The sequence below is a fragment of the Melanaphis sacchari genome, unplaced genomic scaffold, assembly GCF_002803265.2.
Source record: "Melanaphis sacchari strain LSU unplaced genomic scaffold, SCAv2.0 Contig0_pilon_pilon, whole genome shotgun sequence".
Classification (NCBI taxonomy): domain Eukaryota; kingdom Metazoa; phylum Arthropoda; class Insecta; order Hemiptera; family Aphididae; genus Melanaphis; species Melanaphis sacchari.
Genome location: NW_020270366.1, coordinates 25,888,268 through 25,904,459, shown reverse-complemented (window position 1 = coordinate 25,904,459; position 16,192 = coordinate 25,888,268). Strand labels below are relative to the sequence as shown.

Genomic DNA, 16,192 nt, shown 5'->3' with positions numbered 1-16,192 from the left:
AGTTATTCATAATAATATTACATATATTACTGTTATCTTTCCGTTCTCACGATTCTGTACAAAATAATCGAGACATTGCTCAGAAAATTAATTTTAAAAATAAAGCTAAGATTTTAATGACCTAAAAATCCTAAAAAATTATCAAAAAAAAAATGAGTCAATAAGAAAAAATGACCTTATAAAATGCTCGAAAAAAAATTATTGTATCAATTAATTAATAAGTAATAATTTATATTTTTAAGTATACAAATAAATTCATATTCAGGTATAATGACCAGGGTCATTTGTTCTGAAGTTAATATATGTTGAAATAAAATAATATTGTAAAACCAAAATATAAGTTTAAACCAAACTTAGATTTAATAATAAATTGATGAAGACAACACGTAATCAAACATTATTATCGGTTCTTCCTCGGTTAGTCCAACGAGTATATTTTATATCATACAAACAATTGGTATTTTGAAATATTAAATATTTTTACAAAATATGTTTACGATTTTATTTTCATATTATATCTTCATAATATGTTTGTACAATAATTTATAACGACCGTTTAAAAATTTTTTGAAAATATTACCCATATTTCAATAAAGTATAAAAATTACCTCAAATTAAAAAGTATAAAAATGCAAAATAAGAACTATATATTTGAACTCGTAGTTGACCAAATCACATTTTGTGCTTGAAAAACTATATCCTGTAAATCCTAAAAAAAATGCAAAATTCTATACTATCCTAGCCTTAATATTAATTAATAAATAATAATAGAATTGTCATTGACGCGTTTTGAGGGTTCGAGGAACTTAGCCCCCTCCCCCTAAAAAAATATTTAATCACCCTACGACTATTAGTATTTTAGTTATAAATTAAAGTATAATACTGGAAATCGGAATTCAGTATTTGTCACAATTTGGTCATCGATATTGTAAATGCAACAATAGCGTTGTTAATATCAACAGTCACAATTAGTTTATACTAATATATACTTAATTGCTAATTATTCATTTTATTATTTTAACAAATTTGTTTTAATTTTTAATATACAATAGAATTTGGAAACAACAATTATCATTATTTGTTATACCTAGGTAGTAGATAAGTATCTATGTAATAGTAATAATATTTTATATTATACAAATAAAACTACTATTATAAATTTTTGTTTTAAATTAGTTGTTTATACAAACAACAATAAAATTGAAATAAACTATCATATTTTATTAACCGATTATATATTATTTTAACTACTCAATTGGATTTTTTTTTTTTTTAATGCAACAAAATTTAAAAATAAATAATCATGATATTACATTTTTATTTTACTGCCTATATAACTGGCAGTGTCAAGGCAATATTTATGTGGGGAACGAGTTAAATTTGGGTAAAATAAAGAACAGCTTTTGTAGTTTTGTATAACAAAAAAAAATGAAAAAAATAACGTGTATTGTGTGGAATCGTGTCTTGTCCACAAAATCGAACTAAATACATTTTTTCAGTCGTACATTGAAGTGATAAGAGTTATCAAATAATTCGATTGTTTTAATAAGAGAATTGAATGAATTTCATAATCAAAATAATAGTTTTTTAATATTTTATCGAAATATAATTGTTAATTAATCAAATCACTCAAATAAATCGTTCGATACACTTTTATTATTTTATCATAAAATATTACCACAAGTCCACATTACTTCATTTATATGCACTATACGCAGTATACAGGCACTTATGCAGTAAGTGTATTATAAGCACACATGTCTACAACTACAAATTTCTCAAGGTTATACATTTTTACATATTTATTAATCATGTTCCTTTTAGGTTTTCTATTATTGTAAAATATTATATATAATACGTACTATAATAGACAATAGCTTACTCCAACAGCCAACATGATTCCTATTTTTATAATTTATCATCACTGTCTATCAGAATTCGGGAATATTTAGTTAGTCGAATTTCATAGAAATTGTTATTGTCGACCTAATCTAATCTAGCAATAAATAATTGTTCACGTTGCCTTATTCACTTATTATTATTTGTTTGATATATTTATTATCTTTTTTTTTTATTTGTGAACATGACTCATGAGTAGAAAATAGGTGGCGAACAACACAAAAAAAAAAAAAATTGCCAAATTAAAAAATGATAATCTGCAAAATGTTTTAGATCAAACACACAAATTGACTAATTTTTTTTAAAGTAAAGCTTCTTCTACTTTTTGTAGTAGTAACAGCATACTACTAATAATACTATGGATATTATTACGGAGAAAATGGTTGTTCAGGTTAATGACAGTGAAACAACAATTAGTTTATCTGTAGAGTTCGGAAATTAATTGTTAGTTAAATGAGCTAATTTACATGATAGTAAATGTAACTGTCTTGAAGACAGCTCCAGAAAAATAGCCAATGGGTGATGAATGACGAATTTCGTGACTGTATTTCTAAAAACAGTTTTAATCAAAATACCACTAATGACTTTCTAAACTCTAAACGTATGCCTCCTATACGGTGAAAAAATAAAATATTTGACCAAAAGTATGTTTAATAGGCGTTTGATGAATGAAGAAATAATTGTTCGTTTTTACAGGTTGATTTATTCCCTAAGTTTAAGAGTAATTATTTTTTGGACCTCAAACATTATTTTTACGATGGTTAATGAAAGAAAAATCAGTTGGAAAATATTGAACGGTTGAATTTAAAATAAAACATCTTGTTAGTTGTTTGTTAATTTAACCATTGATTGTAGAATAGACCATTCAATAATCAATGATTCAACGCATCAATCCACACGAAGGTTTCATAAAAATATAAATAACTCCTCGGCACCAAGAAATAGGTATGTTCAATTTTAAATGTAGTTAAATAATTATAAATTATAATTAATTATAGTTATATTTTTTTAGTAAATTATTTGTTTAAAATACGATAGTGAGACGGTGACCTCGCACATATTGACAGTGGTTTGAAACGTGTCCATGATACATGATACATTTATATTTTATTAATATTAATCATGTACCTATAATATGCAATATATATATATATACCTTCTATTTTTAAATCTTTTAAATCATCAGGTACTTTTGAAAAACTTGAGTTTTTTAATTATAAATGGTTTTTTTTTTTTTGAGGAAAGTTCTTTAAAAATACTTTTTAAAAAACCCTTGATAAAGCTTCTGAAAATAACTGTACAACCGTAGATTTTGATAATTTAGCTTTGTGTTTTTAATGAATTTTTTAATTTTTGTGATATGAATTTTATTTTGACATGGAAGGCGATGATGATCAATTGGTATTTTTTATCATTTGTTCAATGAAGTTATTAAAATACGAGTATATATTATCAATTTATAATTTTTTTTTTTTGCAATATTTCCATTGTAGAGATTTGTACACATTTTGTATACAACATGTGTGTACCCTTCAAATTATAGCTTTTCTTTTCCTTTTTGACTTTTACAAGTATTTATTCTATTCAAATAGAAATGACATTAAAACGAAATGTTTCTACAAAACCACATCACTATGATACTGCAGTACCTACACAGCACGTAACAGAACAAGACAATAAATCTCACAATATTATTATAACATTATTATAATATAAAGCTATAGCCTATAGGTACCTTTCTTATCCATTATCCGTTGTCTGTAGTTATTATAGTAGTTTTCTCTGTCTCATAAACTTATACCTATACGTTTTGTATAATATAAATTATATTATCTTGGTATTAAATAATTTTTTTTTTTTAATAAAATTATAAGCATTTAAAAATAAACCAACATTTTAAATTTTTACTGCAGCAAATGTAGTGTTTTTTTTTTTTTAAATAATTAATATATTATACGTCACTATTAAAATATCAATTCATAAAATAACTGATCTCTTTTTAATTTCTAAAAATATGTTCAAGCTTATCTTTACCACATAAAACATTTATTGATTTTTAAGACAACCCGTAGTGAATTTAAAAATATTATATACTTAAAAACTCTGTTATTGCATATCTGTATGTCTATCTTGAAAAATAGAATATGGTTCTATTATATGATCTACGTACTTGTTAAATGGTATAAATATAAGATAGAATCTATACAACATCATTTTTTAACTCTAATTTCTTAAAAAAGAAATAATAATGAAATTGAACATGATACATTTCTTAGTTATTTAAAAATGCACCCTATTTAATGTAGAAGAAAAAGTATTGATGTAAAATGGATTTATAATCTACTTAATATTAAAATTGATTGTCTAGAAATTTAAAATTTTATGCTTATAAACATTCCCCGAGTGTCTCCGTTCTTATCCTATATTTTATGTATATATACCTACACACACAGAACTATAGTGGAAAGTCGCCAGTTAATTATATACCTGCTGAAGTTATGTTACAAAATTCACATTTGACATAATTATCATTTTATAGAATTTACAAAATCACGTGAAATGCAATAATTAAATATCCATAATCCACATACATATCTATGAACTAAGTATTTAAGGGCCTAAAGCATAATTATAAAACTGATAAGTTAGGTGTTCGTATTAATTGAGTAGTAAGGTAACAAAATCCAATATATATTTTAATATTGTGAATTGTGATTTGTGACTTATATGAAGAGTGCTTGTGTAGTTGTGTGCATCATTAACAAAATTTGTAGGTAGATAGTAATGTATGCTTTATTTAAATATTAGTAAAAGGTAAATAATAATATAACGTGCAGTCGTGCAAATGTTTCAATTATTGTGTTTTGAGCTGTTGTTAACTGTAAAACTCAAAAATCGTCATAGTAAGTGTTCATGCTTATTAAAAATATATTTATATAATAATTTTATTTTATATTTTGGAAAAATTTGATCAAGTACAGAATAAATAAATCATACAATAAAGGAACAATATTTTACTAAGTAAAAATAAACTTAAATAATATAATTTAAATTACCAATTTGAGGTTGATATGTGATTTCAATAAGTTATATAAGTTTAATCGGAAATTAATATTTATAACTTAATCCTCATTTATGGGTAATGTATACTTATTAGATTTATCTATGTCCCCAATTAGAGGATCAGCAATTACAAATACTCCATCCGATTCAGAAGTACTTGCAGACATTGGGTATCCATCATATTCAATTGTTGAACCTCTAGCGTGGTTGACCCTGCAAAAAATTTTGTATCATAACAATTTTAAAACATAAGTCCAATGAAGTATAGAATTACAATATGTGATTAGTTATGATTTACGAGTATTACAAATAAAAATAATAAAAATTAATTTTATGATTGGGAGTTTAATTTAAGTTACCAAGAATTTTTTACTTCCAAAAACACAAAAATAAGAAAAATAAATTTATTTTTTTATGATCTGACAGACAAAAGCCAGATATAAACAATAAGTACAAATTGTATATATAGTATTTTTGATGAAAATAGAAATTACAAAATTACAAAAATAGAATAGTGTGAAGTATAAAATAATTAAATTTAATTATTAAAAATGTGTGCAATTGAGATAATTGATAGTAGACAATAAATATGCAATGCTTAACCGAGATAATGAAAGCTCTAAAGGAATATGAAAAGTATAATATTAAGAAGTATAAAAACAACACGTAGACTAATGAAGATTAAAATTATGTCATTGAGATATAACTTATAACCATAATTTACGTTACAAACACCTATCCCGAGTACCACATATGTTACTATTGTAAGCATTCATGGTATATTAAGGGTTGAATTTCCTATATAATATCTATTTTTAAAATAAATTATAGTTAGTAATTAGTAATAACTTATGTTTAAAAGGTATCTATGTTATTTCGTATAAATGTTATAATTACCTTCACTTTTTTAATAAGAAAAATAAACAATAGTACAACAATTTTTTGTATAGTAACTTAAGTGAAAATAAATAACATTTTATTAGAATACAATTAGAAATTGATATGAAAATATATAAATACATATGTACCTAATTAGTTAAAACAATTGTAAATAAATAAATCATAAAATTATAAATATTTCAACTTATTTTAATTCTTTAGAAAATAGTATACTTTTTATAATATTTTAATCATTGATTTTAAAATTAAATATTGTCATTTACCTATTATTAAATCAATGGCTTAATATTTCACATTTTTTTTATATATTTGGTGAGTTGGTCGATAGTGCGTATTAAGTATTAAACTTCTAAATAATTAGACAATTTGTTTGAAGTAGATAAACTATATTTAATTTAGGTTACTAAAACAAATAAATTTTAATTTCTATAAGTTTTTTAAGTTAACACTTATTTTTATGGTTAATGAGAGCTGTTTAATGTTATCTGATGCTATTGTTTATGATTTTATCAATTTTATTTCCAGTTTACGTCCATAATCAATAATTAATCAAGTAAAACAATTCAGCGAGTAGAAGATATACGACTATAACACTGATGTGACGATATCATTTTTTAAACATTTCGCAACTTTTACACGGAAATTCATACGTAGCACAAGATATCTGAATTCTAAACACGAATATTATTTATTAGATATTATACATTGTTATAATATGCCATACACAGTTCGATCGTTAATATGGATTATGAAATGTAAGAACGTGTGGGATGATGTAAAATTACAAGTTTTTAACAATATGTTCATCTCCGTCAACAGGGCACAAACAACGTTCCAACAATACGTCGGAATGCATATTATCTCAGTATTTCTCAGCGTAGGCATAAAAAATGTATAACGTCATACACGAGTAAAAATCCGTAGACGGACGAAACATGATCGGCGAACAGTGGTTGCAAGTAACCTGCTATTTAAGTGCGTATAGTAGGGGGGGATACATTGTGCTCGAAAACTTACTAATGCAAATCGTGATGATAATAATAATATAGAGATAGAAATACGTATGTATCACGCATATTGTCCAATTATTATGGGCCCCCTCGGGACATATCCGGACGCGCTACTGGCTATATTGGTGTACCATCGTCCGCGTTAATATTATAATGTAATATACCTACGAGTGAAAAAACAGACGTGTCGATGCTGCAGTTACACGGACGAGCGGCAGAGCCGTGTGGACTGTAGTAAAGGGTAGAGGGTGACGTTTATTCGTTAACCGTTTTTAATCGTTATCCTTAAATATTGATGTCAATCGTTCACCAACGTTTAATGACGATAATAATAATATTATATATTAATATAATATGTTAATACACGGGCACTTATAATAATGACATGTAAGTAGGTGTCATACTATTCTATAGTTGTTATTGTTGCAGTCATTGCAGACTGCAGTGTAAAAGTATATATTAACGTCAATATATGTTATTATTAATTAGCCCACCGTGACGAACACCGTATTAGCTACGTTCCATAATGCATACCAGTTTTTCACCACCGTAATCACTTGTTTGATTTTCACGTACAGTTTCTTCAAGTCGTTGGAAATCTTCCTGATGATTTCTTCCACGTTGCCGTCGTCTTGTTGCTGCCTGCCCATCATTTCGTCGCCGTCGTTGTTCCTGTTCATGTTCCTCCACGTCGAGGCGAACCAGTCGGACGACGCGGGATCCGTTTCGCTCACGTCCGTCGTGTCCGCGGCTGGGGGTTCCGTAGAGTCGTCGGCTGGAACGTCGGTCGTCCCTGCGTCCGTGGTCGTGATCAGCCTCGTATACTCTTCGATCTCCTTCAGTAGTTCCTGGGTTTTTTCGGTGTCCGACGGATCGTACGACTTGGTCTTCGTCAACAGGTTGTACAGCTTCCAGTCCTCCCCGGCCGGTCCCACTTCGTTGACGTCTAGGCTCTCATGGTCTGCCTTCTCGTCGGTGAACGAAGGCACAGCAGGTGCGGCCCGACAATCGTGGGCCACTAGCACGGCCGATGCAACGAAAATCGTCAAACACTGCAAACACCGTCGTATATATAGTATTGTTATTATTGTGATCGAGTACATAATATAGTAAATATTATACGTTTTACGACTTTTACGTGCACGCAGTGGTGCAAAATGCAAATAGTAGGAGAGGGATATTTTTAAAAGGTGAATATGTTTAGACACCTCAAAGAAATATTCGACTTATAACAAAGATTTATTTTTTATACTGAAAATTTATAAAAATATTTTTTTCGTAGAATTATAATACAAACGTATGCACTAATTTATGCAAGTGCGTATACCGATATGAGTAAAGACTAAAAAGTAATAATTTATATTTCATGTTTATATATACCACTGAGGATAAAAAACAATTATTTTACAACATAATTTATTATTTGACATATTCCGGTGTTTAATAAAGGTATAAATAAAAATATGTATATTTATGTTATATCTTACACGCATCAAATATATTATGATGATTATTAAAATAAATCGAATAGTTATGAATGTCAACATGTTATAGAACATAAATTAATAACTAGGTAGCTTAAGCTCCCCCCTTCCTCCAAAATTGTTCATGTTTGGTTAACTGTCAGCAAGATTAACTAAAAGATACAACTTATTTTCAAGTACGACATCGTGAGACTTAATAAACTCAAGATCACATGATATTTATATTCTTAGCTATAATATATGAAATCGGAAATTTTGGAATTTGTTAAATAATATATGTATAAAACTAAAGTAAATATAATTTATTAATTATTAGAACTCCAACAAATCAATTTGTTTAGAATAAAAGTTACACATGGAACTACATTATACAATATTATGAACTATGGTGCATTGAAAAAATATTTTTGCCAAAAATAATTATTGTTTAAAACTTAAAAAAAAATATTCTCCATACTCTAAAAAATCTGATACAAGAAGACCAATATTAATTTAATATTACCTACCTAATTGATAATATTGAAACACTGTGGTGTACCTATTTTCGATATAAGTGGTGGTGTGAGAAGTGGTGCGACAAGAAAACACAACTATTCGGCAATCAGGAAACGAAATGTTTACACGGTTTCGTATAAGTGTAATATAGAAAAGTGATCAAACACGTTTTTCGTTATATTCAATGAGCCTACAGGCTACAATAATAATATAATATATAATACAATATAATACCTATCTATATCCACTAAAAATAAAAACATTAAATAATAATTATAATTTATAACTAATGTAGTATCAATAATAAGCTAATTTAAGATTTAAATGTTTTCAAATAAATCTTCATTTATACCCCACCACAAAATTAACTTGTGAAATATTTACGGTAGTGTGTTTTTAAAGTTTTGTGCGTCCTCGAAAGTTAAATAAATATGTAAATGATATATAATTCTAATTTTTGTATACCTATAATTACATCATGACTGTAATATTTATTACTCACGGTTCGTAGAATATTGTCTGTGATCTGTGTATATAATGTACAAATGACAATGGACATTAACGTGCATTTTAATAACATGAACATTAAATATTTGATATTTATCAATTCATACGTTACGTTTAGAAATTTTAATTATTTTTTATTTTTATTATTTCTAATTGCAATAATATATTATACATACTATATTGGAAGATAGGTACTTGCTACAGTTTAACTTTGTAAGATACATCGATACCTATCAGCCTATAGAAGTAAAGCAAAATATAACATAAATAATTGATAAAATTGTTCGATGAATTAAATTTTATCTTAAATATGTATAGGTATGACCTCTGCAACTACTAGTAGCTGGTCAACATATATAAATGTAAAATAAATTGTCAAACCTCGAAATATTTGCAAATATGGAAAATGACCAGTTTTATTATAATTAATAGTTTTTTAACGACAAAGTCCAATTTATCTTCTTACGCGCTTTTTTAGCGAAGGACATCAACTTCAACTATAGATATAAGTGACTAATAGTAACATTTATCTACTTAAACGTCTTAAACTGAAATAATATAATATAATTTATTTATAAACATGTATTATTAGCTTTTAATTCTATTAATGTAAATTGAAAATTATTATATTTATTTATTAAATACACAATGATATATTTTTTAATTTAAATTTCATAAAAATATACAAATAAAGATCATAATAAATCACTAACTATAAATTTATCCCAGTAATTGTATTAGAGTGTGTCAGCAATTTTATTAATTCAATAATCAAACAAAAAAATAATTCAACACATTCATAAACTTATTAGTGTTATCATAGTACTGCTGTACAGTGATATTAATATAATGGTCAAATTTAATAAAATTTGTTTTAATAAAATTGAACTTTTGGATTTATAAATATTGTATATTTTTATGGTACATTATTTTTTCATACCAAATTTGAATTAGATTAGCATATTTAAATCTAACTAAACTACATTAGATTCAAAGCTTATGTGGTTATCCTGCAATGCCCTATACTTCATAAGCAGGTGCTCTTCAACAAAAAGTAAAAATGTGTACACTTTATAAACCAGAAATGAGAAAATTAATATTATAACTAATTATTAAATTATTTAATATGATTAATTTAAAATTTAAATAACAAAATTCAATAAATTTTGAAATGTAAACATTTTTTTTTTTTTTATTACAATTAAAATATTTGTTTTTAAATTTAGATATTGACTAAAATAATAATATGCCATTTAAAAAGACAAACTGTTGTTTTCTTTATTCAATTCAAATTGAAAGGAATGTACTTTTATTTAAAAAAATATAAGAAATAATAAAATAGAAATATGCAATCGTTTAACATTCCTATTTTAACGGTTTTTAAAAAATGAAGCAAATGGATAGTTTTCATGTTCATATGAAAGAAAATTTATTGTTATGTATTAAATATTTAAATATAAACAATTAACATGTATAATATTCTTATTTATTACCAATTTGATGTTAGTGAATACCCGAAATAGTAAAATAATTTAAAAAAATTTAATATAAATACAACATAATATTATAAGTATATTACTTAATTATTTTATCTACGTTTTAAACTAAATTATCTGAATTGAATGACAATGAAATAGTTAACAATTATTAATTATTATTATTATTATCTTATTGTAACCATAGACTTACTATAAAAATATTCATTTTTCTGTTTCAATATGTGCTTTGATGTCTGAATTTTTGAACGAACTGAACTGCAAGACGAACGTCTCACTTTGGTATAGGTACCCAAACCCTATAAAAGGAGGACCTTGAACGGTTATCTATATTGGCGTAATGTTTTCGCACACTAATATAAACGGATGCTCTCGATTAAATCACAACAAATTTTCTGAAAGAAAAAAATTATATAATATCGATTTGTCGCACATTACACGGTTTGGCTTTTCGGTGTCCAATGCAATGAATGGTGGCTGTGTGATGACAGACATTTTTCGTTACAATGAAACCTTGAAACGCAGGTAAACATTTTCCAGGCAAACTGTAAGTATACTTGATTATCTTTCTCTCTCTTCGTATGACTCTTTAATATAATAATATCCGATCCGGGTTTCAATGCCGTCTTGTTTTTTTTCAATATTTTACGATAACTTTACATAATGTTTACGACTTTATGAGTATTGAGTTAGTATGTTATTATTATACTTATTTATTTATCATTATTATATTTTTCCAACAATGACATGAAATGGAAGCAAGTTATTAACAGCATTGAGCAATGTAAGTTTACATAAGTAATTCATTTACATGATAAAATTAATTAATGCAAATTAGTCAAACTAAAATGTTGATTGACTATATAAAATATAAATATAAATATATTAAATGGTCTATTGCAAATTACAATATTTATTTATAACTTTATAAGTGTCATTTCACTCGACTTTAAAGCTTAAAAATATCCAGTTTTTTTTTTATATCTACATATATATTTATAAATTATCATATTTTATAATAGGTACTGATAAAATGTTCAGTCTAATATAAAATTTAAAGTAACTATGAGAAATTTTAAATAATATTTCGATAGTTGACCAAATTATGTTTTGTGGATATTATAGTTCTAGGGATTAGTTCTAACATTAAAACTCTTTTCTACCTTTTTTCGGTTCATTTTTCATGAGATGTATTACTTTATTTATAGGTAATAATTAAATTTAATGAATATTTTTAAAACCATGTCTTCCTGACAAAAATTAATATTCTAGTCAATAATAGTCATTCTTGTTAAGCAATGACCTCATGCATTAAACCGATCACCAATTTATTATATAACACTATAATCTTAATTCTTATACTTATATTGGTCATCTGTTGTTCACCCAGTACTAATTTTGTTCTTGATTATCATGAAAAGTTTTCAATATCAAGGCTGTTTATGAACAGGAACAAAATTTAGAGGCAAACATATTATTTAAACACAAACTATGGTTCAAGTGTACAACACACAAATTAGTAACTGCATATCCCCAAATAGTTAACTGAAGTTATATTAATTATATATATATATATATACATTAATTATAAATAATTACTCATTTTACTGATTATGTAACTTTTGAAAAACAAGTTATTGCGCATGTGAAACACAAATTATTTAAGTTTTTTTAGTTTTTTTTCTTTTTTTTTTTTACATATAACTAATGTAGAACAATGAAATGGAAACTTTAAAAAAAAAAAAAGAAACGATAAGTATTTATAATATGGTCTAGAATAATTAATAATATAGCAAACATTTATTATGATTAATATATAATAGGAACTAGATACCAATTTCTAATTGATTTTAGTATCAAATCATACATTAATATCTTTGTAAATTTCAATTTTTTACTTCGAATACGAATTAAAAATCGTTTAACTAATAATACAGATAAGAGTTAAAATTTTATCATAATATAGGTATTGAAAATAATAATTTGGAATTTTTAAGTACACACTTATTTTATTATTTTTGGAAATATAACGAAATATTAAAAATTGTTTGAGGAGAAATAATTATTTTATGGATGAATATCTAAACATATATTCCATTTTTCAATCGTAATAATACAATAATTAAGTAAGTATTAACTAATTGTGTGTCACCAGCTATATAGGTAGATATGACATTTTTTTCTGTATGGACTCAATTCAAAGATATTAAGATGATAAGCTGGACTCAATTCAAATTCAATATCACTGATTTAAAGAGTATCAGTGATACAATAACTTCTGTTTTTGAATAAGAGCTTCCCATTACCTATATATATATAATAAGTTAGTATAGGCAAGGCCTCATTTCACAAAATTGGTAGTCCATACAACTAAAAAGATCGGGAACAGTTGTTATGTTTAATTAGAGTTAACATGATTGCAAGGAATTTGGTAGTGATAGTATGTGTGATGTATGAATAAAAAAGTACTGATATCAACAATTCATGGTTTTTGTATGCAATTGTAGGTACTCAGTTTTTAAGCGTGAACAGTGAACACACTACTTAACTAATAATATTAAATATATAGGTTACTTACTATTATAATACTAACATTTTCTATTGTTATTACAGTATTATGTTTAGGTACCTACTTAGTATCTACTTACTTATTATTGTATACCAAAAAATAGTAATTACTAGCACTTTATCTAATTCATTTTTTTTTTATAGTTACTACAATGTTATTTTTCTACAAATCTAAATATCTAATGAATAATTACCAATGTATGTACCAAATTTTGTTTTGCGTTTTTTTAACTTTTTGGAATTTTTGGTTTAAATAGAATTTTTCAGAATATTTTTACGATATTTCATTTGTAAACTTAAAAACTTAACAGAATTATAATACATCAAATACACGAGTACTATTCTATTAATACAAACAATTATACTATTTAATCTTCAATTTTTATGCTGTGAAGTTCCATTCAACTAGTAAAATTGATACTTAATATAGTTTTGTGATCACGTAACTTGAGTAAACTAAATGTAACATCATCAAACCAATATACAAAATAATGTCAATGGTGTAACTTAAAAATTTAGCTTTGGGAGTGAAATTTTCAACGCCCCTTCCTCATTCAGGCATTATATAGGTTTCTGAGGGGAATGCATTAATTTTACTAAAATTATTTTATAAATTCTTTGAAAATATTATTGCATGTTTTATTAATTAAAAATTATTAAATGATTTTGAATTGTTAAAAACAAAATTAATAGTTTAATAGTTTATTATAAATGAAAAACATTGTATTACTTCGGGCCTCCAGAGCAGCGTTTCCCAAACTCTTGTTTGAGCCGGCCGGGTAATTAATATTTTTGCCCTTTGTGATCCACCAAAATATTTTACATTTATCATTGTGATCATTATGTAAAAAAAAAGGCGAAATAAAACACATTTGAATGTCCACATACAATTTTATAATACAATTGAATCGTTAATTTGTAACAACAATATAATAATTATAATATAGTTAAACTAATTATATTAGTTGACTTCTATTAGTGAAAAGTATGAAGCTGTTTATTTTTAACTTGAAACTCCAAGTTTGCTGGAAAGGACGTTAATTTTTTTCTTAAGTCAGGTTCGATTTCCAACCGATTTTTGTATTTATTCTTCAGGAACACGAGTGTTGAAAATTTCCTGTTTTACACTTACGAGTATAGGTAGTGACAAAAGGCATAAGAAATTTTATTGCTTGTTCTGCTAAAACTGGGTACTGTTGATGAGAAGATAACCAAAAATTTATTAATGGCCGTTTTCCTTAAATGTGTCTGAGTAAATTTATAAATATTTTATAGATTTATAGATGGATTTTTTATAAAGTCTAGTTGATAATCTCAATAATTAATATTTATGTTGTAAATTCCTTGCAAATATTTTTACTAAAAAGTTCAAAATTTAATATGAGAATTTTATTATTTCTGTGACTCAGTGTTATATTTTCATGGTCCAGTAGAGGGTCGTGACCCATTATTTGAAAAACGCTGCTCTAAATTCTAGACGAATGGTCCTGGGTGCGCCTGCACCTTTGATCCGTCTTAGTTACACCACTGTTGATATGTATATCTTTAACTATGCATATTAAATTTGTAAGATTTTGTTTGGATAATGGATACTTTCTTAATATTGAATTATCGTCATAATTACATATTATTAATTTTTAGTGTATTATTTTGAGCGTTATTGCATTTTCTAAGTTCTTTTAAATTATTAAATTCCCATTTTTAGAACTTTCATTAATTATAATACAAAAAAAAAAAACAAGTACCTTGTAAAAACTAGAATTATATATAACTAAATTTTCGTTTAATTAATTATATATTAAACGTAATGTATTACTACCTTATATTTATTAATAATGAATATTTGATATTTATTATTAATTTCATTGTTTCCTCTCTGTTACACTGTCACACTGGGAGGTAAATTTAGACGTACATAGAATTCGCAAACTGCTATTGTTCATCGTTATTCATGACTCATGTCAAGAAGTCACGTACAGCAGTTAAATTGGTTTATACGTAAAAATCTATATACCCAGACACTTCAAATATGGTGTTTGCAGTTTTAAAAATAGATATTTCTATGTAGTTAAAAAACAACTTTTTTGGATTTAAAAAATAATATGCTACGTTATAATATGTATACTATATCTACTTATAATATTGGTCAAATAATATAGTAGTTTAGTAATTATAAATTATAATATTATGTATCTACTAATTGGCATGTATATAATGTTAATATCGTTATAAAGTTTCATTTTTCCTTTCATTATTATACTCATTAATCATCATTATTTAGATTGTAAAAAAAATTTAACTAAAATAAAATATAACGCGATTTGTCATAGTTTAATTTTTATAAATACAAACGTGATATTAAGCAAGCTAAATATTCAATTATATAGGTGGACAAGTGAATACCGCTCTGGTGTTGAGTGGTTCGGTGATATTAAATTGAGTTCAGCTAGCTTATTATCTTAATATCTTTGAATTAAGTCCATATAGATAAAATGTCATAACTCATAACTACCTATATAGCCGGTGACACACAATTAGTTAATACTTACTTAATTATTAAATTATTACGAGTAAACAATGGAGTGTATGTTTAAATATTCACCCATAAAATAATTATATCTTCTCAAACAATTTTTAATATTTCGTTATATTTTCAAAAATAATAAGATAAGTATGTACTTGAAATTTTCAAATTATTATTTTCAATACCTATATTATGATAAAATTTTAACTTTTTGAAATATTTATAAGTACTTGTATGACAAATATT

General features: G+C 25.4%; 1 protein-coding gene across 2 annotated transcripts; it reads right to left on the bottom strand.

Moving 5' to 3' along the window:
- Positions 1-4,897: 4,897 nt before the first annotated feature.
- Positions 4,898-11,363, bottom strand: LOC112592056. Of its 2 annotated transcripts, none has more exons than XM_025336041.1 (3): positions 11,048-11,363; positions 7,449-7,924; positions 4,898-5,175 (listed from the first exon to the last, which is right to left on the bottom strand). In XM_025336041.1, the coding sequence occupies exons 1-3, from the start codon at positions 11,060-11,062 to the stop codon at positions 5,022-5,024; spliced, it is 645 nt and encodes a 214-aa protein (XP_025191826.1). In that variant the 5' UTR covers positions 11,063-11,363; the 3' UTR covers positions 4,898-5,021. The 2 variants fall into 2 exon arrangements, with proteins under 2 accessions (XP_025191826.1, XP_025191817.1); XM_025336032.1 differs by having other exon boundaries at positions 7,407-7,924; positions 11,048-11,362.
- Positions 11,364-16,192: the final 4,829 nt, after the last annotated feature.